This window comes from Penicillium concentricum (assembly GCF_028827145.1).
Source record: "Penicillium concentricum strain IBT 3081 chromosome Unknown utg000006l_segment0_segment0, whole genome shotgun sequence".
Classification (NCBI taxonomy): Eukaryota; Fungi; Ascomycota; class Eurotiomycetes; order Eurotiales; family Aspergillaceae; genus Penicillium; species Penicillium concentricum.
In genome coordinates, this window is record NW_026622759.1 from 2,358,062 (window position 1) to 2,382,188 (window position 24,127).

The 24,127-nt window shown below is 45.7% G+C and overlaps 10 protein-coding genes across 10 annotated transcripts; 4 read left to right on the forward strand and 6 right to left on the reverse strand.

The window, feature by feature from the left end:
- Positions 1-342: 342 nt before the first annotated feature.
- N7517_011111 (Major facilitator superfamily domain general substrate transporter) lies at positions 343-1,860 on the reverse strand (the record flags this gene model as incomplete). Its single annotated transcript, XM_056728834.1, has 1 exon — positions 343-1,860. The coding sequence occupies one exon, from the start codon at positions 1,858-1,860 to the stop codon at positions 343-345; it is 1,518 nt and encodes a 505-aa protein (XP_056574649.1).
- Positions 1,861-5,136: 3,276 nt separating this feature from the next.
- Positions 5,137-5,525, forward strand: N7517_011112 (uncharacterized protein; the record flags this gene model as incomplete). Its single annotated transcript, XM_056728835.1, has 2 exons — positions 5,137-5,306; positions 5,348-5,525. Coding segments are annotated over 2 exons (348 nt in total), but the record flags the coding sequence as incomplete, so codon positions are not given.
- Positions 5,526-8,287: 2,762 nt separating this feature from the next.
- Positions 8,288-8,619, reverse strand: N7517_011113 (uncharacterized protein; the record flags this gene model as incomplete). Its single annotated transcript, XM_056728836.1, has 2 exons — positions 8,288-8,431; positions 8,476-8,619. 2 exons carry the CDS (start codon positions 8,617-8,619, stop codon positions 8,288-8,290), a joined length of 288 nt encoding a protein of 95 aa, XP_056574651.1.
- A 3,297-nt stretch (positions 8,620-11,916) lies between these two features.
- N7517_011114 (uncharacterized protein) lies at positions 11,917-12,126 on the forward strand (the record flags this gene model as incomplete). Its single annotated transcript, XM_056728837.1, has 1 exon — positions 11,917-12,126. The coding sequence occupies one exon, from the start codon at positions 11,917-11,919 to the stop codon at positions 12,124-12,126; it is 210 nt and encodes a 69-aa protein (XP_056574652.1).
- Positions 12,127-13,825: 1,699 nt separating this feature from the next.
- N7517_011115 (Zn(II)2Cys6 transcription factor) lies at positions 13,826-15,782 on the reverse strand (the record flags this gene model as incomplete). The annotated part of the gene is made up of 3 exons (XM_056728838.1): positions 13,826-14,693; positions 14,754-15,566; positions 15,613-15,782. The coding sequence occupies 3 exons, from the start codon at positions 15,780-15,782 to the stop codon at positions 13,826-13,828; spliced, it is 1,851 nt and encodes a 616-aa protein (XP_056574653.1).
- Positions 15,783-16,444: 662 nt separating this feature from the next.
- On the forward strand, positions 16,445-18,661 carry N7517_011116 (uncharacterized protein; the record flags this gene model as incomplete). Its single annotated transcript, XM_056728839.1, has 4 exons — positions 16,445-16,759; positions 16,819-17,398; positions 17,461-18,369; positions 18,426-18,661. The coding sequence occupies 4 exons, from the start codon at positions 16,445-16,447 to the stop codon at positions 18,659-18,661; spliced, it is 2,040 nt and encodes a 679-aa protein (XP_056574654.1).
- A 549-nt stretch (positions 18,662-19,210) lies between these two features.
- N7517_011117 (uncharacterized protein) lies at positions 19,211-20,281 on the reverse strand (the record flags this gene model as incomplete). The annotated part of the gene is made up of 1 exon (XM_056728840.1): positions 19,211-20,281. The coding sequence occupies one exon, from the start codon at positions 20,279-20,281 to the stop codon at positions 19,211-19,213; it is 1,071 nt and encodes a 356-aa protein (XP_056574655.1).
- A 612-nt stretch (positions 20,282-20,893) lies between these two features.
- N7517_011118 (Ac45/VOA1 transmembrane domain-containing protein) lies at positions 20,894-21,997 on the reverse strand (the record flags this gene model as incomplete). Its single annotated transcript, XM_056728841.1, has 5 exons — positions 20,894-21,033; positions 21,089-21,325; positions 21,374-21,478; positions 21,551-21,849; positions 21,903-21,997. The coding sequence occupies 5 exons, from the start codon at positions 21,995-21,997 to the stop codon at positions 20,894-20,896; spliced, it is 876 nt and encodes a 291-aa protein (XP_056574656.1).
- A 215-nt stretch (positions 21,998-22,212) lies between these two features.
- Positions 22,213-22,915, forward strand: N7517_011119 (rRNA-processing protein RRP17; the record flags this gene model as incomplete). Its single annotated transcript, XM_056728842.1, has 2 exons — positions 22,213-22,401; positions 22,448-22,915. 2 exons carry the CDS (start codon positions 22,213-22,215, stop codon positions 22,913-22,915), a joined length of 657 nt encoding a protein of 218 aa, XP_056574657.1.
- A 313-nt stretch (positions 22,916-23,228) lies between these two features.
- N7517_011120 (tropomyosin) lies at positions 23,229-23,911 on the reverse strand (the record flags this gene model as incomplete). Its single annotated transcript, XM_056728843.1, has 3 exons — positions 23,229-23,391; positions 23,447-23,751; positions 23,894-23,911. The coding sequence occupies 3 exons, from the start codon at positions 23,909-23,911 to the stop codon at positions 23,229-23,231; spliced, it is 486 nt and encodes a 161-aa protein (XP_056574658.1).
- Between the last annotated feature and the right edge of the window lie 216 nt (positions 23,912-24,127).

Sequence of the window (24,127 nt, forward strand, 5' to 3'; positions counted from 1 at the left end):
CAACAAAGCGGACTTGGTCTATTATGCAGATAGCCTATGCACCACGTTGGTGAGCTACCTTCGGGGCCATTTAAGGCCAAAGTAGCCCGCATAAATAACTATTGTGAGCAGACTTCGAAGGGTTTACAACCCCGTACGTACTCGTGCTACATTATAAATATCAGGTAAGACCTGGGGAGTATAGACTTACTGGAGAGGACTGGAGCTAAGTTAAAGGAAATGTTTTGATAAAAATACAGTGTTGAAATAGTATTAGTTTAGTTCGATTCTTAGATATATCCTAAGAATCCTGCGGGGTACGTCCCGGATCTATTTTATAAATTCGCAAGGGCAAAAAACCCATCATATCGCATAACGGAATTCCGGATTTTGCCGGTCTGTCAGGTCCATGAACGCGTTGTTCTCTGGAACAACGTACGCATCACCCAATGCCTCCTTCTCCAGGTCGCGTCGGCGATTCTCCCGCTGCGCCACCCACCAGATAAGACACAGATCCAGCGTGACAACGAAATACAGCACGCAGATGGAGATCTTGGCCGGCATATACCCGGGGGCATCTTTGGCCTGGAAGGTCTGGGGCGAGATGATGTTGCCGACAGTGTAGGCGATGGTCTGGATGCAGGACACGGTGATCTTCTTAGTCGAGCCAGCGACATTGGTACTGGTGAGACCAAGAATCGTCGTCCATCCGAGTGGAATACCTCCAGTGAGGTAGTATCCGATAAGGGCGGGCACCTTGTTGGTCGTCGCCATCAAGATCGCACCGACGATGGCCAGGATATGACCGACGATGCACCAAAAGAGTCGGCGCTGTGTCTTCATTGCGAGATAAGTCAGGCCGATCAGCGCCACAACCTCATAAGCACCCATCGGGGTGACGAGCAGAAGACTTTCGTTTTTGGTGAAGCCCATGCCCGTTACCATGATGTTTCCGAAACTCGTTGCAGTGGAGTTTGGTACATTTGCCGCCATGACCCAGAAAGCGTAGAGCCAGGTGTGAGGATCGGTAAGGGCTTCGTAAACCTGTTCTTTTTTGAAGACATTGCTTCCGATTCCCTGGCCATTGCCGCGAAGACGCTCCGCGTGCATTGCCTTTTCTTCCACAGTCAAGAATTTCGCTGTTAAAGGGGAATCAGGCAAGAAGAAGAAGAAGAGGATGCCGACCAACACGGTCAACAGACCCAGAATCAGGAAAATAACCTGCCAGCCTCGCAGGGAGGCATTAGGATCTCCGCCGATGTGAGTTGCTACACCGTACGCGACGTAACCGCCGAACATTTGTGCAAATCCACACATGGAGAACCACAATCCGACGCGGAAAGCCTGTTCTTCCTTGCGGTACCATTGCGAGGTGAAGACAACCCAGGCGGGGATGATGGATGCTTCAGCGGCTCCCAGAAGCGTGCGGCAGACCATCAGGGAGGCGAAGGACTTGCATGCGGCCATGGAAGCCAGGATGGTACCCCAGATGGTGACGTTGACGGCGACGTATTTTGCGAGTGGGAATAATTGCATCACGCGCATTGTGGGGAAGGCGAGCGCGAGCTGGCCGAAAAAGAAGATACTCGACACCCAGTTGAATTGGTTGCCCTGGAGATTTGCTGACTCGCGCAGGCCTGTGACGCTGGCATAACTGATGGCGATTTTGTCGAGATATTGTAGGAAGTATACGATGCAGATCAGTGGCATGATATACAAATCAATTTTGCGCAGTAGTCGTCTCGATGCCGCGGGATCGAGGGCGCCTGGCGAACCAGCTTCGAGTAATTGGAGCGCTCCATCGCCTGTAGCCTGAACATATGGGGTTTTTTTCTCGTGTTCGGCCGAGATGCTCTCGACCGGTGATGTTTGAGCGGTCATCTTGAGAGTATGTAGTGAGATGTCGACTTCGAACCAGACGGGAGAACCCGTTAGTTAAGTACAGGCTTATGGAGCTTGCCAATATCGACAGGCTAGCACGCCATCGGCCATGGCTGTCACAATATTATTACCACCCAGTGGCGATTTGCTGGCTTATAGTCATTTTTCTGGGTCCTAGTGGAGACTTCCAAGGGTTCCCAAGCGAGGATTACCCCAAGCAGTTTAATTGGTGTTGGCAATGTATCTTAGAAAAACATCCATGGATGTATCTAGGTGTGGTACCTATATTGAGTCAAAAAAATAATTCATACTAAAGAGGCTAGGCATACCCTAAAAAGCATAAAAAGTACGTAGATAATATCTACCAGTACGGAGTATTCCGTACACTTCTAGTTTACCGACGGAATTGGTTAATACTTTTCCGGCCCCGGTCCCGGGGGACAGGAACTTTAGCGCCAAGTCCTAACACATGGCGACTCGGGTCCGGGGAGTTGGCCGGCCCCACTGGATAGTAAAATTCTTACCGGATGGCAATTGGTAAGAGATTAGGGGTATATTCTACACACATAAAAATAAGATATATAGTAAAATACCTGTATGTAGGAGAGAATCTAAAAAGATATATGAGGATTGGATCCATAGAATAACAACCTAGGAAGGTTTGGTTGAACTAGTAGATTAAACTTTTATATGTCTGCCCTATTTGGGCTCTTTACACTTTGATATGCACATATCAACCTAACCTTAGTAGAGATTTAAAGGCTATTAGAACTTTGTTTTATTTTCCCTTAATAGATTTGAGAAAATCATATGCTTATTTACTTTTATGCACTCCGTATGGAGTTGCTATACAAAAGATACCCCCTTACAATTTGTGGCCTAAAGGCTGTAAACGACCTATGAATTGCCCTTTCAAGTTAGTTCTGCCCTTTTAGGTTTAGCCCCGAATACTGGTACCATAAATGTATAGGTTAAAGCGAGAACCGAATTTTGATAAGGGAATAGGACGGGCAGCAACAACAATCAATGAGAAGCCTTGAAAATGGAAGCAAAAATTTGATTCCAAAACATAGTAGAAATATGTCTTGTGCTATGGAAAGTGATCAAATTATGATATTTGAATATAATGCGTAATATTCCTACAACATTCATAATCGGTTCCATAACTCAGTTGGTTAGAGTGTGGTGCTAATAACGCCAAAGTCGAGGGTTCGACCCCCTCTGGAACCATGTTTCATTTTTTTGTCATTTCGTAGCTTTTTGCTACTCTATATTCTTTATCTCTTTTGTCGGTATTTTTGCTTCTTATTCAAACAACAGAGGTATGTACGATACTCTGTAGGGTATATCGATCGTAGATACAATTTGTTCCCCTCATATCAATCAAGTCTAAACAACCAAACTATATAACCTGTGTATGATAGTGTTGCTGATTGAAATAAAAGTGTGGAACTGACTGTCAGATATTGAGTGGACGTACGAGAGAAAGGCAATGGTAGATATGAAAATAATTTCATAAATTTATCTAACGAGCGTCTATATCTTCAGTTGGTGAAACACTGAAAGTTGAAGCCATGAAATCACCACGAACTTCAATAATTGATGAAGATTATCTTTGCTAGGTTACCAGTTTAACATGGTAACAACAGTCTAGGTTGGTATTAGTGAATTGTATGATCAGAAATGGCATCGTAGCTTGAAGAAGCCCATTTCATCCTCGTTGTGTGTAAAAGGGTAAATGCGAACAACTGTTTACTTCAAACCCCGGTTGAACAATGCTAAGATGACTAAACTAAGCGTTGGAATACCACTTTCTGCCTCGGGCATTAATCTCATATTATTCGGCAGAGCTATATCGACTTGGTGATACTAGGCACGTCGAGCACTTTGCTTCTTCTTTAATATAAAAAATGAGATGGAGGATGTACAAAAAGCAAAGAAAGGACCAAAAAAGTTATCATGGTTCCAGAGGGGGTCGAACCCTCGACTTTGGCGTTATTAGCACCACACTCTAACCAACTGAGTTATGGAACCGATTATAATTGTCATGGGATTTTAATTATTATATTCGAAGATCATAGCTGTACCACAATACATTTAATTTATATACATATATCTACCCTACCACGACAGCCCAGGCGAGAAGTCCCCTGCAATGCACAAGCATGCACGCCACCAATTTGAAATACAGTATTCTTTCAAATGCATACAGTCTATTAAGTACAGAAAAAGGTGAGAGGTACATACAATCAATCAATTAATATAAATTAGTTTTCACATTACTGGAAGAAAAAACAAAGTGGCGTGCATGCATGTGCAGGGGACCTTCTCGCCAGGGCTGTCGTTCCATAATCAGTTATTATACTCTGTAGTACCGGCTTTATTTCTTTAAATTCCTTCTTGAAAGAGGATGGATTAAGCTGTAATACATGCTATTACTAGTCTTACTAGTCCCGCAACTAGTCCCTAATTCTTCCTACTTAATCTTATTTTATAACTAGTGGTCGGGTTCCGCAGGTATCTGTGTACACTGTGATAGAATTAAAAACTCGAAAAATAGAAAAATAGAAGTACGCTGGTTCCAGAGGGGGTCGAACCCTCGACTTTGGCGTTATTAGCACCACACTCTAACCAACTGAGTTATGGAACCAGTTATTAGTGCCTTCGAAGAATCTTAACCGTTAAATTTTAATGAGCTCTCAGATCACATGATTTCAGACACCCTAATTTTCAGGTATCCATGGAAGTGGGGCCCACATGTTTATCTAGTATCTCCTTCTCTCCTTCTCTCCCCATTTTAAGTATCTCGTTGAATGGACTTATTACTATAATGAGCTTGCCTTGTCACATTATGCTGAAGATACTTATTACGAAGCTCTATACTAAGAACTGGCGAACTGCACGTGCTTACACAACTGTACCTATAGAGGTTCCACCTTCTCGGTATCACTCTAGTTCAGCACCCACCTTCCTGATCAGAATGAATAGCACAGTAAGCCTTTACCATTGGGTATTGTAGATGTGAAACTGCACTACTTCGAGGCACTTGGTACGCTGTGGCAAGGCTATTTAAACCTACCTTTTTCATTGGATTTGATCTATAACAAACGACATTTAACAGTAAGCACAACTTAGCAAATGCAACCATCAAAGTTTCGACTTCGCTCGCCACCATCATCTTTTAATACCAAGCCCGAACTCAGCAAGTGCAACTATCTGAGTTTGGACCTCGCTCGCCACGAACAACATTATGGATCAACTTCGCGCCGAACTCAGCGCCGAATTCGCTTCCACAATTCAAGCCCTCTAAGGCGAGCTCTTAGTCCGCCTACAGCAATCAACCTTTCGACAGCAGGTTCAAGTGCGATTTCAGCCTCACTCGCCCTTACCATCATCCTTAAATCGAAACGACCGCAATCCTACCTGCACGTTCCGGCATCCATAACGTAAATACAATTCTCGATCAACCTCGCCGTGTGTACAATAGATACCAAGTGAGATTCACGAAGCCGAAGACCACCTCCTTTCGATTAAACAAGACCCCGGCTCCCTTCACTATTTACATCTTTACGAAGCCAAAGGTTCAAGTGCAATTCCATCACCTCGCTTCTGAACCGATTATCTCAACAGCTCAACCTTCCACGTACATACTACGAATTCATTAGGATCATACAGCAGCTCAGCGGCTATAGCCGCAATCACTCGTAGGGGAACAATAACAACAATGACGATGCGATGGACCTAAATACAGTTAACGCTAACATCGGTGGAGCACAATACAGAGCTATAGTTCCACTTAAAGCAGCGATAATGATAAAGATTTCGATGAGGATAATAATATCGATGAAAATGGACGAAACCAACATGAATGATAGATATTAAATATACAGAGGGACTATGAGAGATACAAAAATCTTGAGAAAAAAAAAAGAAATGAGCTGGTTCCAGAGGGGGTCGAACCCTCGACTTTGGCGTTATTAGCACCACACTCTAACCAACTGAGTTATGGAACCCATCTATAACGTATTCAGCGAGCTAATGCCTTCAAGAAAGTAGACTGTATATAAAATAGCCTCGTCTGGAGAACCGATCCACTTAGCAAAGCATCATCCTCTTCTTGACAATCAGCATAGTAAAGGCGAAATCTTAGTTACGTGCTAGAATTTTACTGCTACGTAATTATCTATTTCTAAATACATTAGAATCATCTTGCTTTTGTTGGAACTTGCTAGAACTTGCTATAAACGGCCTATCTAGCTTTGGACTTCTTGATAAAGTGTTTATGGTCTAGTTTAAGGGTATAGACCTATTTGCTAGGAAGGACCTTCGCTTTCTTGGGCTTAATGATCCAAAGTCTATGCTTTCTGGGCATTTAGATCATTCATTTGTTGCTCTGCAGCTTTATTTCACTAGGGCTATAATAATGACTTATTAGCCTGATTGTAGGAGGTCAGAATTGTGACGTTCCTCATATGAAGTAAAATGTTATTAATAACTAGTCTCTGATACCTAGGTAAATGGGGCTATTATCCGGTGGCTTGGTAGAATCAGCCGGATCAGTAATTGCCTTTGCCGCCGGTGGGGGTGGGAAAGCATTATTATTAGTCAACAGTTGCTGTGTTAGGAGTGTCTTCTTGTTCTTAGAACGCTAAATTGATAGTTTATCTACGTTGAGGAGCCTTAGATTCTCGTCTTTGTAACGATCCGGCATAATACCCTTTATGGATCGGGTAGATATTCTTGTTGGTGGAGCAAGTAATGGATTAGGTGCTGAGCTGATAGAAATAATTTATTATCTGGGTTTGGTTGACAATTCTCTCTCTCTGAAGAAGGAGTAATAGCGTAAACGATATTGATTAGGTCCATTGATTTCCCTTGAAGAGGCTGTTGCCGATGGGATATTAGGATCTCTTTGTTATCTTCTAGAACCCTTGGGTGATTCTGAGAACGGATATCTATACCCTTGTCTAGTAGGTGTTGGAGAACTAATCGAAGATGCACTGTCTAATCCCTAATAACTTAGTCTTTCCCACTTCTGACTTCTGTTGAACTTATCTATCTCTGCTCTGGACTGGTTCCAATTCTATTCAAACGCAGCCTTTCGTTCTTGGAGAGATGGGGATGATATCCTAGCTGACGATTGAGGCCTTAAAAAATTGCTTGAGACGCAGGCCCTAGGATCCATTTTGTGAGAGCGAGTCCTTTGCTCTATTGGGATACGAATATAGGCGAATGTACCCTAAGGACGTAAGTGCGCTAATGATGGATTTGGTCTTGGACGATTTAAAAATTCCCACTAATATGTTAATGGGGAGATGCCCGTCTTTGGGTTCATCAGCTGATTCGTAGTGTAAATTGACGCCTTAATTGCGTAAGGCTATAAATAGTCTAGCAATCCTGAGTTAATTATTATGGTCCTGTGGGTGTTATTTATGTATCCAATCCACTATAAAGTTTATCGACCCTATTAAGTTAAGTAGTATATAAAGGGGCGATCTCGAAAATCATGCCTTCCTCCTTGCCCTAAGGAATAGAATTGTTGAATTACGTCTTACCGTCGACTCGTTAAATCCCATATTCTGTAGTTTTATTCTTTTGTAGAAGGGGATCATCTTCGGAGAAACTTCATCCTTGCTATTGGCTATAATGCTATGACCTATGACCGTAGCGAGTAGTAACATCAATAATTGGGATATATATCACTTCCCCGTTCGGTCTAGGAGGCTTTAAAGCTTGACTGTCAATGTGGAATCTATACGCTGCATCTTATTCCCTGAATTGGACTTCTCTGAAAATTTGTGGCTTTTATTTCGCTAAATGCTAAGCTTCACAGTCGATATCAAGACCTTCTGGGAGCTCATCCTCTGTATCCACAATTTCAACATTCTTTGTGGTCGAGGATGCCTTTTTCCTTGCCCTTCAGGGGAATACCCTAAACCCCTGGCCGACAAGTTGATGGTGCCTTGGGTTTTTCCTTCGGGGTCTCCTTTTTATGAGCTGGTGAATTACTGGCTCATGGATAGTAACTGCTGTTTTCACTTTAGGCTTCCTGACGGCTTGTGGGGCTGTCCTGTATTGCCCACTGTTCTGTCGAATATTATCCGACTCGGCCTGCAATTTTCGATAGACTCGAATGGGCATACTAATGGTGACATCTTTGACGTCCTTATTTTTAAAATCCTCCTCGATGGATGAGATCGACGGTAATTCAAGTCTTGGTTCATTCAACAGTAAGACTAACAAATAGAACGGTGCTGGGGCGATACTATACAAATCAAGGTTCATCTTCGGCTGAGCTGAAGCTCGGCCGCTTTATCTTACCTAACTTGGTAACTTTAAGCCATTACTGAGTCACCCTATGATCGCCACCCATTATCTGCCTGGGCTCCGTGACAATGTTATCGGCGAAGATCTCCCCTATATCACCCTAAGACGCCTTGAAACAGTCCTTCAATTCACCGTCGATATGAGTATAGAGCCAACCGGCTATCATCATTGACCAATAACGCGATTTCTTTTGTCTCGTGTCTGTTGTGGGAGGTCTAGCGTATTTCACAGGGTCGATGACTCGCTTGGTTCTTGATTTCCATAGGAGAGAGAATGAATGAATCATACTATATCGGACCAGCGCTCAAAATTCTTATTGGATTGTTCGAGAATATCCATCTTTTGGAATTTGATATGATCCTTCTCTGGTAATTCGAAGGCTTGGTCATCTGGCTCCACGGTTGTAATGGGATTGGGACCCGGCTCAGGCATAATGAAGAAATATGTTCGTTTGATGAGAGATGATGATTAAAGATAATTAATTTTATTGATGAGAGAACTATTCAACGAATTATGCAAGACTCTTTGATGAGGGATCCACTGGTGAGGATGGGCGGAGGTGCAGACCCCGTATTCAAAAAGGTCAAGGCTGATGCCCTGGATCAAAGGGTTAAGACACTGTACAGAAATCGCTCTTGGGAGCGTGATGGTCAAAACGAATTCAACCAATAAAAGAAAGGTCTCATAACCTGTGGAGATCGTGGAATCGCATCAATGTGATGGATTCAATAGTCGATAACTAGAAACTAGATGACTAAATGACTAGTTAAGAGACATCAGGCATGCACCGATACCTTTAGACAAAGACCATAGGCTGCAATGAGTTACCTGACCCAGGAGACTCAACAAAGGGAATTCTACTAATGAAAGAGCATAGGACTACATAACTATATAACGTATTTCACATGCGAATGGCCACCACCAAAGCCTCATGGTAAATGTGATGTTTCATAACTTTAAATCTCAACATTCTTCTTGGGTCCCTTTTTTTTGTCGATAGCAGTTGATGGATATTTTGAACTCCATATATAGAGATTAAAGATATTAAAATGCTATGGTATCATGGTATTGAAAATCACCTTGTTGAGAACTAAAAATATATATATCGCGATCACAAAGTCATAGAATGTTTCTAATCCACCTTAAGAGGTTGGATGACATTTAAAAAACATTAACCTAATAAGGAAAACCCTTGCAGAAAACTATTGTTGAGATATCAAGTTGTAATTTATCGCATTTACTATGTTTTAAATGAATGGCACGTTAAAATGTTCTTACCTTCACGTCCCATTACCAGATTTTGGTTCATGATACCAAAAGTTTGGCCATCAACAACAATATGGTTCCATAACTCAGTTGGTTAGAGTGTGGTGCTAATAACGCCAAAGTCGAGGGTTCGACCCCCTCTGGAACCACATTTATTTTTTTCATTCTGTTATTTAGAATCTTTATTCATTTACTTTTTTTTATTTCTTTCTAATCAGTTCTAGTGAAAATCTCTTTATTACTTATATTCTTATATTTTTTTGTTATGATAAGTCACTTCTTTTTCGCTCCTCTTTCTCTATTTAGCCTTCCCAATTGGATGGGCGCTTAAATAGCGACTGAATATTTCTAAAACTCCTAGGTACTACCTAACTAGGTAGTGACTAGTCATTAATCTATTTTTATCTTCATAGTATTATTATAATAATTAGCATCACATGATCTGGTTCCATAACTCAGTTGGTTAGAGTGTGGTGCTAATAACGCCAAAGTCGAGGGTTCGACCCCCTCTGGAACCAACAATCATTTTTGTTATTTTTTTATTGAATCTATAGTCTTTCTATCCTTGTTTCTTAGATATGTATCACCTAATCCACATACCACGCCTGTCCTATTTAGTACACCTTTTCTAAGACTGGTCGGGACTATCTATAAATTTGCTACCAAAATATGATAACCGACTTCAAAAAGGATATACTAATATAGTATAAGTCTATATAGTTTTATCACTAGGGGTATATTAAGATCTGCTGGTCACTTCTCCGAGAATTTGCCCATTAGACCAAAAGGTCATAAACAAGTCAATTCATAGAATTGACTTAGTTGCAGTGGTACTTGGGCGGCCGTACAGCCACAGTATAGTATACAGATACGCCCAGTCTAATGCAAACCATGCGATCCCTTCTGAATCACAGTATATAATATCCTTATAAGACGCTTATACTCAGACTAGTTGATAGTAACTACCTCTCATAACACGATAGTATGCTAATTATTACATGGTATATTAAAAATGTAGTGTAAAGAGGACCTTAATCCTTTATAATTCAAATGTGCTAGAGGATCCTAGCCTAAAACATCAAAGAAATCTATAAGTAACAAAGAGAGTGTCACTAGGACTGATTAGAAAAAGAAATAAGAAAAAGTAAATGAATAAAGATTCTAAATAACAGAATGAAAAAAATAAATGTGGTTCCAGAGGGGGTCGAACCCTCGACTTTGGCGTTATTAGCACCACACTCTAACCAACTGAGTTATGGAACCAGATCATGTGATGGTGCGGAGAATTTGTGACTATCAACGGCTTGCTATATACATACCTATGTAGGTTTAGGTAGGTACATAGTTAGTAGGCCTTGTTGTTATGCTAATGTTGACACTCGTAAAATACTCATCATGGAATTTGTCCGCAGTTCCTAATAAGCTCTTGACTAGATTACGGTCGACGAGCGGAGATATCTGCCTGTAAGTTGGCCAAGCAAAAGACCTGGGAAACAGAATAGCAGACCACAATGATAGGTTCTATCGCAGAAAACATCCCAGCCTTCATTATCACGTTTGGGATTCGCAAGACATGTATTCTGTGTTCGCTATACTTGCGATATTCAACGGTGTAACCGAAGGACAGAATCTATCTAGATATGAACAATGTCTATTGAACCTGTTAGAGATGTGGATGGCCTGTTTGCTCAGAACCCTCACTGCCAAGGGCCTCGACACATATCTGCCTCCATCTGCGGACCGTTCATCCGCTGGCCGCCATCTCAACATCGTACCGCCTATTGGGAAGAGGTTTCACGACGAGAATTTACCAGCAAGGAATGAAGTTTTTGACTGAGCAGGTCAGATAACCCTGCCGTTAGATCATGGGTGCGCCAAGCTACATCTTCGTATAACGATCTCAGGAACTCTCCCGACCTACGGCTACGCCGCTATTGGGTTGAGAACAATCAGAGGCAGTTCCAGCAGGATTGGGATGCCAACGAAAGAGAGCCACTGATGGGATGAAAGTCTATCAGGTTGAGGGCAAAGAGAGAACCATACTTTGTGCTCCAGGCCGCGATCGTTATGAGATGGCGGTTTCTCGCCGCTACGCGTCTGAAGCAATCCCCTCGATCCAGCGAGTCGACTTGCAATATCGATCAAAGACTGCAATTTTTCCGGTAATGAAGTCGATGAAGGGATTCAAAGCTCTGGGAGCGAGGCCGCTATGAGAATAAACATGCTAGTCGATATTATAGAGGGTACCACTCTCACTGAGACTCGATTGTTTTGTCGCCGTTGGGATGTAACATATGCGCGATTGAAGCGAGCTGCCTGGAATGGCCGCATTATGCCGATGATCTCATGCAGGAGGTTGAAAAAGTTGTCAGCAGAAGGAGAATGCTTTCAATCGTCGAAGCCGAGGTTTCGCGAATACACAACCTTAAATGGGAAAACTTACCTATAGCTGCATAGTACGTTATGTCCTACCATCATCAAATCGAATCACTGGCCCAGTATTATGTGCAGCCTCAGCCCATGCTCTGCCTTGCTCTACTACTTCACCAATTGGGAGATGAAGTGCTTACCGTCCGTGAGAAACGTGAGGATTTGAGGCAGCAATGGCCGAGCGACCTCACCATGCAGCAATTCGCCGAGATAAGCTTAACATTCTCCGATCACGGCAAATGAGTGGTCACGGCGGTGACCACATAGGTTGTAGCAAAGAAAACAAAGCACAGAACCATTGGTTAGCCTTTTCGTTTTTGATACTTGGCTACGGATTACAATCATGACCTAATATTTGGTGGCCCTAAATGTAAGATATTTCATTATTTTTTAAGATATAGCATGCGGGATATTGGAAGCATTCTTAGAATGAGAAATGGCGGAACTAGAGTGCCTGATGCCGGCGATAGGATGTGTGCTTACACAGACCTTAACCGTCTTTTTAGATGTCATTCTATCGGTCTTCCCAATATTATGGTATGAATAGGTATTTAGTAATTCTTGCTCGTATAAAGGCCGCACGGTTATATGATAGGACAACGACTTAGCGATAATACCGTAAAATAATCACATAGCTGGGCTGTGATAGAGAAAAAAATGTATCCATTATTCTCAAAGTTCGGCTAATCTGAGTCTAGTGCCCTACTATGATTAGAATCTGGCTTAGATACCGGAAATGATGGACTATATGCTTGAATGCGGAAACTCTTGATATATCTTTACCACGCTATTATGTGCGTGATATACGGGATAGCATAATAAGTCCATTCTTTCCGCAAGCGCCGCCGAGGCCTGGTCTTTTGGAACAAGATGATCATCCCCATTTGAGATGAGCTTCACCAAGAGTCGCCCTCTCGGCGTGTACAAAGCCGAGACCCCGATACAATTCCAGCTCGGATTTGAAAGAAAGGAATGTGTTTGATTCTTCAAGACCAGAGGCTTGTTAATTACCTCTTTATCTGGTAAAAGATCGTGGCTCAAATATGGCAATCTTCAGGGCTACGGCTATCACCTGATCTTGGCGCTGGGTCTGTATAGCTCAAAAATTTGCTATCCGCGTACAATGGCTCAGAAAGGCCGTTGCCTACATCTAATTAGGATTAAATCCACTAGATCCAGGCACCGTACGTGAATGGCGAAGGCACAGGGTACCACCGAGCCATATATGATATACCCACGTAAATCCCCCAGAAAGTCTGAGAAAGACTTGCCCGACTGCATCAACATGACATGAAGTCCAGCCGGGATTGATTTGGTTGATCTTTGAGAAGGATAAAAAGACTGCAAGTTCAAAAAAAAGCAAAAAAAGAATCATGGTTCCAGAGGGGGTCGAACCCTCGACTTTGGCGTTATTAGCACCACACTCTAACCAACTGAGTTATGGAACCGATTATGATTATTCTTGGGGATATTATGCATCATAAACCTAAATCTCTGAAACCAGACAAAATCATATATCGATTTGTAAGCCAGCTTCAATTCGAATAAAACTAGGGCTATCCTAAAAGGACTCCCTCGGGCTCTTATTCGGAGCTCTTTTCCACTCGTTAAGCCTATTGAGGCCTCTTGCAGTAATTGTATTTCTAATGCGTTCTCCCGGTAACAAGTCCTTCACAGCGTTGGCGGTTAGGAACGATAGGTACTTCTATTACCATGTAGCCCACTAGCAAAATGAAGTCACTAATGTTTTCCGCTGACCTCACCAGTCTACTCAGTGAGGAAAAAGCGGCACGGGGTGAGTACTGAAGCGAAAGGGGAAAGCTATCTCGGCCTAAAATCCGGTGTATATGTCATTCAATAACAATAGCGTTTTCGTGTCATTCGTGCGAACATAAACCTCTCTATCCCTAATGTAACGAAAATATATCCAAACTGCCGCTATCTATGCAAGAATCAATTCCCACCCTAGCTCCTCCACAATATCTAACCAATGTACATTTTTCTGACCCATGCCAATAAACTGAGAATCGAAATTAGCATCCTGTCTCCCCCACAAGATCCCCAATAACTCTTTTGCACGCCTAACATTCCCAATCCCAAAATTATCCTGTAGCTTGCCCAAAGAACGAAGCACAACCTCTCTGTCCGCTACGTTATCACTCTCACACCCAGATATAAAGAGCGGGAATGTGAGCGCCGAGTATTCGCAGTGGTCACCCAGCGGGAAAGTCTCAACGCGGGAAAGACAGCGGTAGACGGCGAGGCTTTTCGGCGCGGAGATGAGAGGAGCCCAGTCTTGTGTTGAGAGAGATGGTGTCCCCTCTAGCCGAACGTTGACAATGGTACCAGTGTTGATGGAGGAAGAGGCATCTGGATAGGTTCTGCTAATGCGCTCCATGATCGAGTGGAGATAGACAAATCCTGCGTCACGGAAACATTCCGCTACGAGTTGAAGCCGAGTTAGGGTTGCTGGTGACGTCCCTTGGGGAATTATGTAGGGTGTTGAAGTGTGAGACCAGGTGAGGAGGGATTCGTTTCTGAGATGGGGTGTTAACACGGATGTTCGACTAGACTGCTTTTTATAACCACGGAGGGAGACAAACATGGATGCAACGCTGAGTCGAAGAGCCAACGTGTCAGTTTGGAGGGAAGGCAGCTCTGCGATGCGTGCACATAATTTGAGGATTTCCTCTGTGTATCCAATATATATGTCCAATTTTGGGATACCGATATCGCTATCGACAAAAAAATCCGTTGAAGTGATACACTTGCGGTTGCTGATCCGGGCCATGTTATAGGCATATACGAATCTAGATCATGGGATATTATGTTAGCGTTCGGTAACATACGTTGCAGGTTGTCACACATACAGTCCACGCAGGAACTCGGCTGCATCTCGATCCATTGAAGCAAATCCACCGCGTGAAACGATCAAACGTTGCAATGCATTGAGATGAACAACCCATTGCTTAACGCTACCACGGACGATCTCGTATTTGCATAGTAGACCGACTGCCAGCATGGCATCGTCAGGGAAAACCTCTGTTGAACACTTGTCCAGTGCTGCGCGGAGTCCGCTGAGCGTCCCACTGTAGTATTTGACTGCAGCCGTATGTGCTCCAAAGCCATGGGAGCGATTTGCTAGATGAAGAGCAGAGACGGCACATACGGCCTTCATCAGCAGAGGTGACGACATTGCCCTGGGAATCAACATCGACCGAAGGGGATTACCATCGCTCTCTAGATTTGCTAGCAGTCGAGACCCCTGCTCCATGTGATATTGGAGGTAATGAGTCTCATGTGTTGAGAGATGACTGATATACCCCTGAGGCTGTGGGATCACCGCGACAGAGCTATGCAAATCAATATCCAGGCCAGAACTGTATTCCTCTACATCCTGGACCGGACTGGTAGCTGCTTCAAATGATACATATCCCCGAGGAGAAGATGGAACAGACCAGGCCAGGGAAGTCCCCGGCCCGGGAGATAAATTAGTCTCGAGCCATGCATCCGAGGACGGGGACGGTGCCGGTGAAGGTAATTGAGACGACGAGGACGCACTGAGTCGTCGGCGTTTTGAAGTCTCCGTCTGTGAGAATACCTGGGCCGATGGACCTAACGGCTCTGCCCATATAGAGCCATAACCCTCGCACGTCCGGCCTTGCTTGAGACAATTGTTGCAACTGGACAAATTAGTTATGAAATACAAAATCAAATTCTAGCACGCACCTAGGTTTGGCCTTATCGCAGGCCTTGCGCCTTTTTTTGCAGGTTATGCATCCTGAGCGAGTCCATGCCGTGCCTGATTGCCGTGTCCTACCCTTTTTCGGGGCAGAAGTGGGCTGGCCGGGTGTGAAGGAAGACGACTGCGTCGAGCCATTCAGGGGAAAGGCATTCATAGTGTCAAGGAGCGCCTAGATAGTATGGAGATGCTCTAACAGGTACTAGTGACGGCATGCTTATCGCAGATATTGGACAAATTCAGACAAGCATGCGCTGTAGCGGGCATTAGCCCGCACAATTTATCGGAGAGTTATCGATAGCAAAACACACTAAGCCAAATTGGGACAATTCTACGCCGACCCCATACTCACGTGACATGGAAATTGTGGATTAAAGATCATGTGACATTGAACTTTAAATGCCCTCTTCTTATGTTATCTTGATAGAGAACAAGGTATATCCGTTTAGATCATTGAGATAGATTTAAAATAGTATTCTGAGTAGCTTGGGCGAGTCTTTTTTACTATAATTTTTACCTCGTATATCCATGTTCAATTCATTTTGCCCAATCTTTCAGTGCCAAGACCCCTCTTCTCCAACGCTCCACTTGCCCTGGGTTCTTTCCTAATTAGGCAGGTACAGCCAGACCTTATGTAACCCGATAAGATCCCCCCGGATTGCGACGAGATATTTAAGTGCAGGCATTGCGTCTTATCCTCTCATTCATTACATCTCTTGCTTTTTTCACTTCTCCGTGGACTCGTGTGGCATCTCCTCCCTAATATCTCACAACCGCCTCATATCTCCACCTCAGAAGTGTACCCCCAACACTGCCAAAATGGTGACCAACTACGGCCCTCACCCATTCGACCCAATCACACCGGAGGAGATCAAGCTCGCCGTACGCATCCTTGAGGCGACCTTCCCAGGCGTCTCTCTGCGCTACAAGCGCATCGATGTCAATGAGCCTATCAAGAAGGATGTTATCGCATACATTGAAGCAGAGCGCTTACGGCGCCCGTTGCCCCCACCACCGGCCCGTCTCCTCTATGTGCTCTTCCATCGTCTGGATACTGGCGCCTTCTACAAGGCTCTTCTCAATGCTGACAAGCGCACCATTGTCTATGCCAAGGAACTTCCCAAGGAGGTTCAGGTGAGCAGAGGCCACTCCCGAAGCAAGAAACAGGGTTTACTAACAGTTCTGCTTTATAGGGCCCGATTGATATCGATGAAATTGCCGGGATCGAAGCAATGTGCATGAAACACCCCGCCGTGCTGGCCGAGATCGAGAAATTACAACTCCCCGCGGGCGTCACTGTTTGCAATGACCCTTGGATGTACGGCACAGACAGTGACAACGAGGACCGACGGCTCTTCCAATGCTTTATGTACATGGTCGAAGTGGATCACCCCCAGAACAATCACTACTCTCTGCCTTGCAAGTTCTCACCGGTGTTCGACGGTCTCACTCATGAGTTGATCCGCATGGACTACCTCCCCGGCGGTGCTGATTTCGAGACTACGTCTACCCAGCCTTGGAAGCCTGTCAAGACAGTCCAGTATGCCCACGACCTCTTGGATGAGCCCCTTCGCACCGATCTCAAGCCCTATATCGTACAACAGCCCGAGGGTCCTTCTTACTCGGTGGATGGCAACTCCGTCTACTGGCAGAAGTGGCGCTTCAGAGTCGGTTTCAACGCTCGCGAAGGCTTGGTTATCTACAACGTAACATATGACAACAGAAACATCTTCTATCGTTTGGCTGTTTCTGAGATGACCGTTCCATATGGAGGTAAGTGGGATCAGAACCCTATCACCCCTAACTCCTAGCGGATTTGACTAACATGAATCTAGATCCCCGAGCTCCCTACCACCGCAAGCAGGCCTTTGATGTCGGCGACACTGGTTTTGGTATGAACGCCAATCAGTTGACACTTGGATGTGACTGTCTTGGCCACATCAAGTATTTCGATGGTTACAGCAACGACTCTAAAGGCAACCCACTGCAGATGAAGAACGTGATTTGCATGCATGAACAAGATAACGGTTTGCAGCACAAGCACACCAACTATCGCACCGGTGCTGCTACCGTTGTGCGCAACCGCCAGTTGGTCCTACAGATGATCTGCACTGTGGCTAACTATGAGTACATCTTCAACTATATCTTTGATCAAGCTGCCAATGTTGAATTGGAAGTTCGAGCCACCGGCATTCTTTCCACCGTTCCATTCGACAACCAGAACGGCGAGACCGTCCCCTGGGGTACTAACGTCGGTCCTGGTGTTATGGCTCCCTTCCATCAGCACATGTTCTCCCTTCGAATTGACCCCGCCATTGATGGATTTAAAAACACCGTCTACTACGAGGACAGCGTTCCTATGCCAGAAGACGAGAAGAATCCCTACCTTGTGGGCTATACCTCAGAGGCTACGGTGATGCGCACGGCAGGAACAGCGAACACCAGCGTGGATCGCCACCGAGTCTTCAAGATCCGCAACGACAATATTACCAACCCAATCACCTACAAGCCTGTTGCATACAAGCTTATGGCAGCTCCCAGCCAAATGCTCTTGGTCAGCCCGAATGCCCATGGCTACCGACGTGCTGAGTTTGCCACCAAGCCGATCTGGGTCACTAAGTACCAGGATGATGAACTGTACGCTGCAGGCGAGTTCACCAACCAAAGCCGCCGCGCCGAGGGCGTCGAGACTTGGGTACAGCGTAAGGACAACACCGAGAACGAAGACGTCGTTCTTTGGCACAGTAAGCATTCCTCCCCGCGACTTGATCTGTACTATATAACTAACAACCCCCTGCAGCCTTTGGTCTTACCCACAATCCCCGCATCGAGGACTTCCCCGTCATGCCGATGGAGCGTATCAGCATCATGCTGAAGCCCGATGGCTTCTTTAACAAGAATCCGGCTCTTGACGTCCCGCAATCCTCTCAGTTGTTCAATAAATCTTCACTCCACCCCGAGGAGAAGCCTGCTGCCTGTTGTGCCGGTGCTTCGTCTGCCGGCTCCAAGGCAAAGCTGTACAAGCGCATTGACTAGTTCGCTTTCTTTTGAACCAACCCATAGATACCCCATACACTCGTCCCAAAGCCCAGGCACATATTTATGGTTTCAGAGGGTGTGTTCTGTCCATATGAATCTGCTTGGCGGGTTTTCTCTCCCTTCATTTTGGCCCTTTTCGGTTGGGCCGAACGATATTTCATGATTTACCATTTCAATAGAGCACAATTCTTATTCAATATTTTCTACATGTAATGCAATAAACACTGACTGCAAGAATAGAAATTACCAGTAGGCTTGTAGTTATATCCATAGTTGAATCACTTTGTGAGTAAACTAGTTTGTATTGACAAGGGAGTAATAGTGATGATAATGCGCAGAGAAAAATGAAATAGCAGATCGCCTCATATGAAGGGTTTATGGAACGCCGAGTTGAAACAAACCCGAAATGAAAATGGACAAGAGAATAAATGCAGAGCATATGGCGAAGAAAAAGAAGAAATCTCAATATAGATCCAATAAAAAAAGTTCGCCAATATCATCCCGTCATATAATGACCAGCATACCAAGAGCTCGAAATCAGTGGCATTACCGACGGCCCGAATCAGAGCTATGAGGAACATGGCCCTCAAACAGGTCCTCAAGGTACGCGCTAGGAGCACGACCCTGCGGCGCCTGGTTCAGATTCAAGGAACTCGTCGAGGCACCCACATAAGAATGGCGCTGATTATGCGAGTCATGGTATACACCAGCCGGAGGCAAGGATGGCGACGAGAGGCCAGCAGTGGGCGAGTATAGCGGCTCTGGAGCGGGGTTGGAGCTACCGGCAGCAGCGTAGTATCCAGCAGGCAGGTATGTTGAGGCGCGATTTCCCGCGCTTCCTGCAGCGTGCAGACTGGCATGTGATGCAGTGGGACCGCCGGCAGTAGGCGAAAAGAAAAGGCCGCTGCTCGCGCTCGGTACTCGGTTGGGCTTGTAGCTTGTGCGAGTTGCGGCGCCGAGTTTGTGAAGGGATACGTCGGTCGCTGGGGCGGCGGAGTAGGGAATTGATCGCTTCTTTCTGCTGCCACGGAGGAGGCGCTTAGATTCCGAGGCGTGCATTACGGCGGCGCGCCGCACTGAGCGGTTTACGGACCATGCAACCATTGCGTGCCATGCGAGAAGAGTTAGGCCGATTAGCCCTAGCGCGGCGCCGACAGCGATGAACACTGTGCCTTCTGGTGCATTGCTCTCTTGCATATATGGGGCGTTGGCTGTTGGTGGTATCGTCACAATGGCGGCGTCAGTTGTGGTGGTGGAGGATGATGTTGATGATTCCGTTGTCGTGGAGACGGATGATGCTGTTGTAGTGCTGTCTGACTTCGTGGAGGAGGAGGAGGATGTGGTGGTTGTATCCATGGTTGTGTCTGTAGAGTCGGAGGAGGTGGTACTCGTAGATTTTGATTTCGATGTGGAAGTGGTTGAAGATGTGGTGGTCTCACTCACACTAGAGGTTGTTTGAGTGGTGGAGAGATCGTCGGTGGTCTTAGCCGCATCGGTATCTGTTGTTGTCTCGTCGGCCGGTACGGCAGACACTTGAGCAGCGATGGAAATGACCAAAAGCAGTAACAGGAGGAATGACGGCTTGGATTTCCCAAGCCCTTGCGGTAGAACTCGCATGGCGGCGTAAAGAATCGATCACCTGCTTCTCCACAGTATGCGGGTCACTCGGAGTAGGCGCCGATCCCAACGACAGCGAGGAACAAGGAAGATTATCGATTCTTGTCAGGTCATCAATGAAAGCTGGGCAACAAGGCTAAAGTCTCTGTTGATTCCGAAAATAACTGCGACTTGTCTCTTGTGGAAGATTGGATGCTCAACTCAGGCTGCAGGTTACGGATCCACAGTCAACAAATTTCCATATGAGGTGAGGGCTTGGGAATCCCTCAAAAACGAATGACTGTTATTTAAGTGAGGTCAACGAGTGCCTGAAGATGACCGTAAGACATATCCTTAACCGAGAATTGGAAGAAACCAAAAGACGCCAACGCTAAAGGAGAGGGGGTGCCTTAGGCAAGACTGAGACTGTCACCTGACAGTTTCCAAAAAAAGACATAAAGGACTTGAATTTACTTAGGCAAATCCCACATTCAAAAACAGCGAAAACATGATTTATCATACACGGGAATACAAGATAATTGCCCCTGAAACCCCAGAAAAGAAAATCAATTGCAGCAATGGAGGTGTATTCCAAAAAACATAATCCAAGAAAGCACTACACAGCACTACGAATCACTGCGCTTTCTTTTGCACGGCAGCCGAGGTGTCCTTCTCAAATGCAGCATAGGGAATCTCGAGACTGCTTAGGGCATTGATGCCAATGTACAAGATCGCGAGGAACAGGAAGGTAGCCATGAGTCCCATGAAGATACCTAGAAAGAGGTGAGCATAGTGAACAGACAGAAGGTGGGATTGGCTGATACAAACCTGGAGTAAAGTATTGATACTCCTCGAAGAGAGAGGTGTGGTTTGATGAGCTCGATGCGCTACCACGCGCGGAGTAGTCCCGCTTGAGCTCCATGCGGAGCGGGTCTTGGTACGAATCTCCAGAGGCTTCGTAGATAACGGAATCCGTCTCGGGGAACTCTTTCGGCGAGGTGATGTAGAGAATAGTATACTTGGATGAGAAAGGAAGTCGATCAATGACGTCGGCAAGGAACCCATCTAGCAGAGTCAGTAACAATGAAGTGCATATGTGGACTATATACATACCGTATGCAGAAAGCTGCTGTGCGCGGTCCGAGTCCAGCGATAGCATGGGGAATTCAACATCAATAATCCGGGGGCCCTCCTCAAAGTATGAGGGGTACGATCCGGCTTTACATTGTTAGCTGTGACGTTCTTCGCGCGGGTTTGCCAAGTCCGTTGTTGGCCACCAAGGCAACTTACAGGAAGCGTCGACGGCGGTAGTCTGGGCCTTGCACTTCTTCTCCAAAAGACTCTTGACCTCCTTAGGTTCCACCAATCCAGCGACCTCGTTGATGCTCATCTTGGACCGGATCGAGCTGTCTTTCCCAAGCATCTTCGCACCCAAGCGGGGTGCCGACTTTCGTGTCGAGAAGTCGGAACTGTGCACACCAGGCTGGTAGACGACAACATAGTAATCAGACGGACAGGTGCTGAGAGATGAGGAAAGGTTCTCGAGGAGCGAAGCTCCTGTCTGGATGTAGGCGGAGTTCGTCAGGACCCTAAGGGAGAATCGGTTAGTTAACTGTAGTCGGAGACGTTCAATCAAACATACTCAGAAGTTGAGGCGAGGAAGAATGGCGAAGTATCTCTGAAAGCATTTACCGCAGTAGCCCCAAGGGCCAGTAGCCCGAACCTGCTGAAATGCATTATGTTTGGCGTGGGGGATGGGGTTAAGTTGGCGATGATGTTGCCAACGGGAGGTGTCCGACTTGGCCTCGGAGGCGGTCGAGAACCCCGACCCGCCTGAGCTTTCATATCAACTTTTTTTTTTGGTTTTGAACGCAGTTTTAACACAACCTACGACATACAAAGGTCTTTCTGTTATTCGAACCAAATAATTAAGACTGGGATTTTCATTCATCATGGGTCCCAAGGATTTGAAAAAACGCAAAATTGTTGCTGGGCCTAAAGTTGAAGAGGTCAATTTCGACGACGATTCCCGCCATGAATACTTGACTGGATTTCACAAGCGCAAGGTGCAACGCGCCAAGCATGCGCAAGACAATGCCATGAAGAGATACAAGGAGGAGAAGAGAGACGCAAGAAAAAAGGTTCGTCTTCAATGCGCGCCCAAAGACATCCGCTAATTTTTTCTAGATTCGAGAGGATCGCAAAAAAGACTTCGAACAGGCAATGGCGGAGCATAAAGCAGTACTCAAGCGCATGAAGGAGGACGCTGGAGATCTCGGCGAAATGGAAGGCGAGAAAGAGGAGGAAGACTGGGAGGGATTCGAAGAGCCTCCAGCAGTGGACTACGAAGCCGAATATATCGACGAGGACAAATACACAACAGTCACGGTCGAAGAAATGGATGCATCCCGTGAGGGTCTCCTCAAGGCTGCCAAGGGGGAGGACGAAGAGGGCGAAGAAAAGAAAACATACCCGGTCGAGTCGACAGAGGACGCAAAAAAGAAGAGGAAGCCCCGGAGTGCAGCCTCAGAAGCAGCCAGGAAAAAGAAGAGGAACTTCCGCTACGAGACCAAGGTTGAGCGCAAGCAAACAATGTTAAAACAGCGGGCTGTGAAATCGAAGAGGGCAAAGGCACGAAAGGGTGCAGAGGAATGAGGAAACCACATCTTGAAAGAGATACGACATCACATGTGCATATACTCGGCTTCCAGCAATTATTCAGTCAATTTTACGGATCGCAGGCGTTTCACATGGAAGAATGCAATGATGCAGGAAATGGTAGACACCGTAGTGCACGTTGTATGATAAAAAAAGTTATTGCTATCAAAGCGCTGTATCTGGCCCATATAATTGGCACCAGCGTAACACAAACAATCACGGCATGAAAAAGCGGACAAACCAGAGAATGAAGTCTGTATCCAACCAAATGTATCCCGATATCCTGCACCCATCACCAGTTTAGACCAGCTTAGATGTCAGCCATCTGGGATGCAAGGTCATCGAGCTCCTTCTTGACAGTGCTGTGCTCCTTGATCGCATCCTCATATCTTTGCTCGAGCTTGGCATGTTGGTCCTCGAGTGCCTGCACCTTCCGCTCGTAGTGACCAGCCTTGATGTCGGTTTGGCGGAGCCTGAGTGCCCAAAATGTCAGTACTCAACTTTGATAGAATCGGTAGCAGGTCGTACTTCTCATTTGTCTCCCGCAGAGTCTTGTCATTCTCCTCAGCCTCCTCCTCGAGGAGCTGCACACGTCGCTGGAGGGCCTCGTTCTGGGTGTCGTGCTGGAGGCTCTGGCTGGCAGCATCCTTAGCCTCCTTGAGGGCGGTCTCCGCCTTCTCAACCTCTTCCTCTAGAAGCTGATTACGGTGGTTGAGCGATGTGATCTCTTGTTCCTTTGACAAATTCTCCTGTTCCAACGTCTTGACCTTGGCCTTGAGCTCATCGACGAGCTCGTGAGCCTCATCAGCCTCGGCGCGGATGGCGACCATGCGCTAAAATAAATAGCAAGTTAGCAAAATTCTCAGTGGGGAAGTGATGGAATGCTGGGGGGTGCAGATATGCATATGACGAGGGGCTGTGTGATTTTGGGAAACCGTCAAGCTACCCCGCCGGCAGGGGTCTTTGATGACTTACCTCCTTGATCTTGTCCATTTTAAAGGTATTGAAAAGGGAGTAAAGAAGATAATATGTATGGTTGAAAGGAAGAGTAGTTAGGCTTTCGCTCAGCGAGAAACCGGGCGAGTGTTGGATGGGTGGGAAGATGATTTGGGGAGAGTTTTGGGAGAGAAGGGGAGGAATAATGGCAGACTAGTGAATAAGTAGACAGTACCAGCACAACAAGTACTAGCTCCACTACAGGGGAAGTAC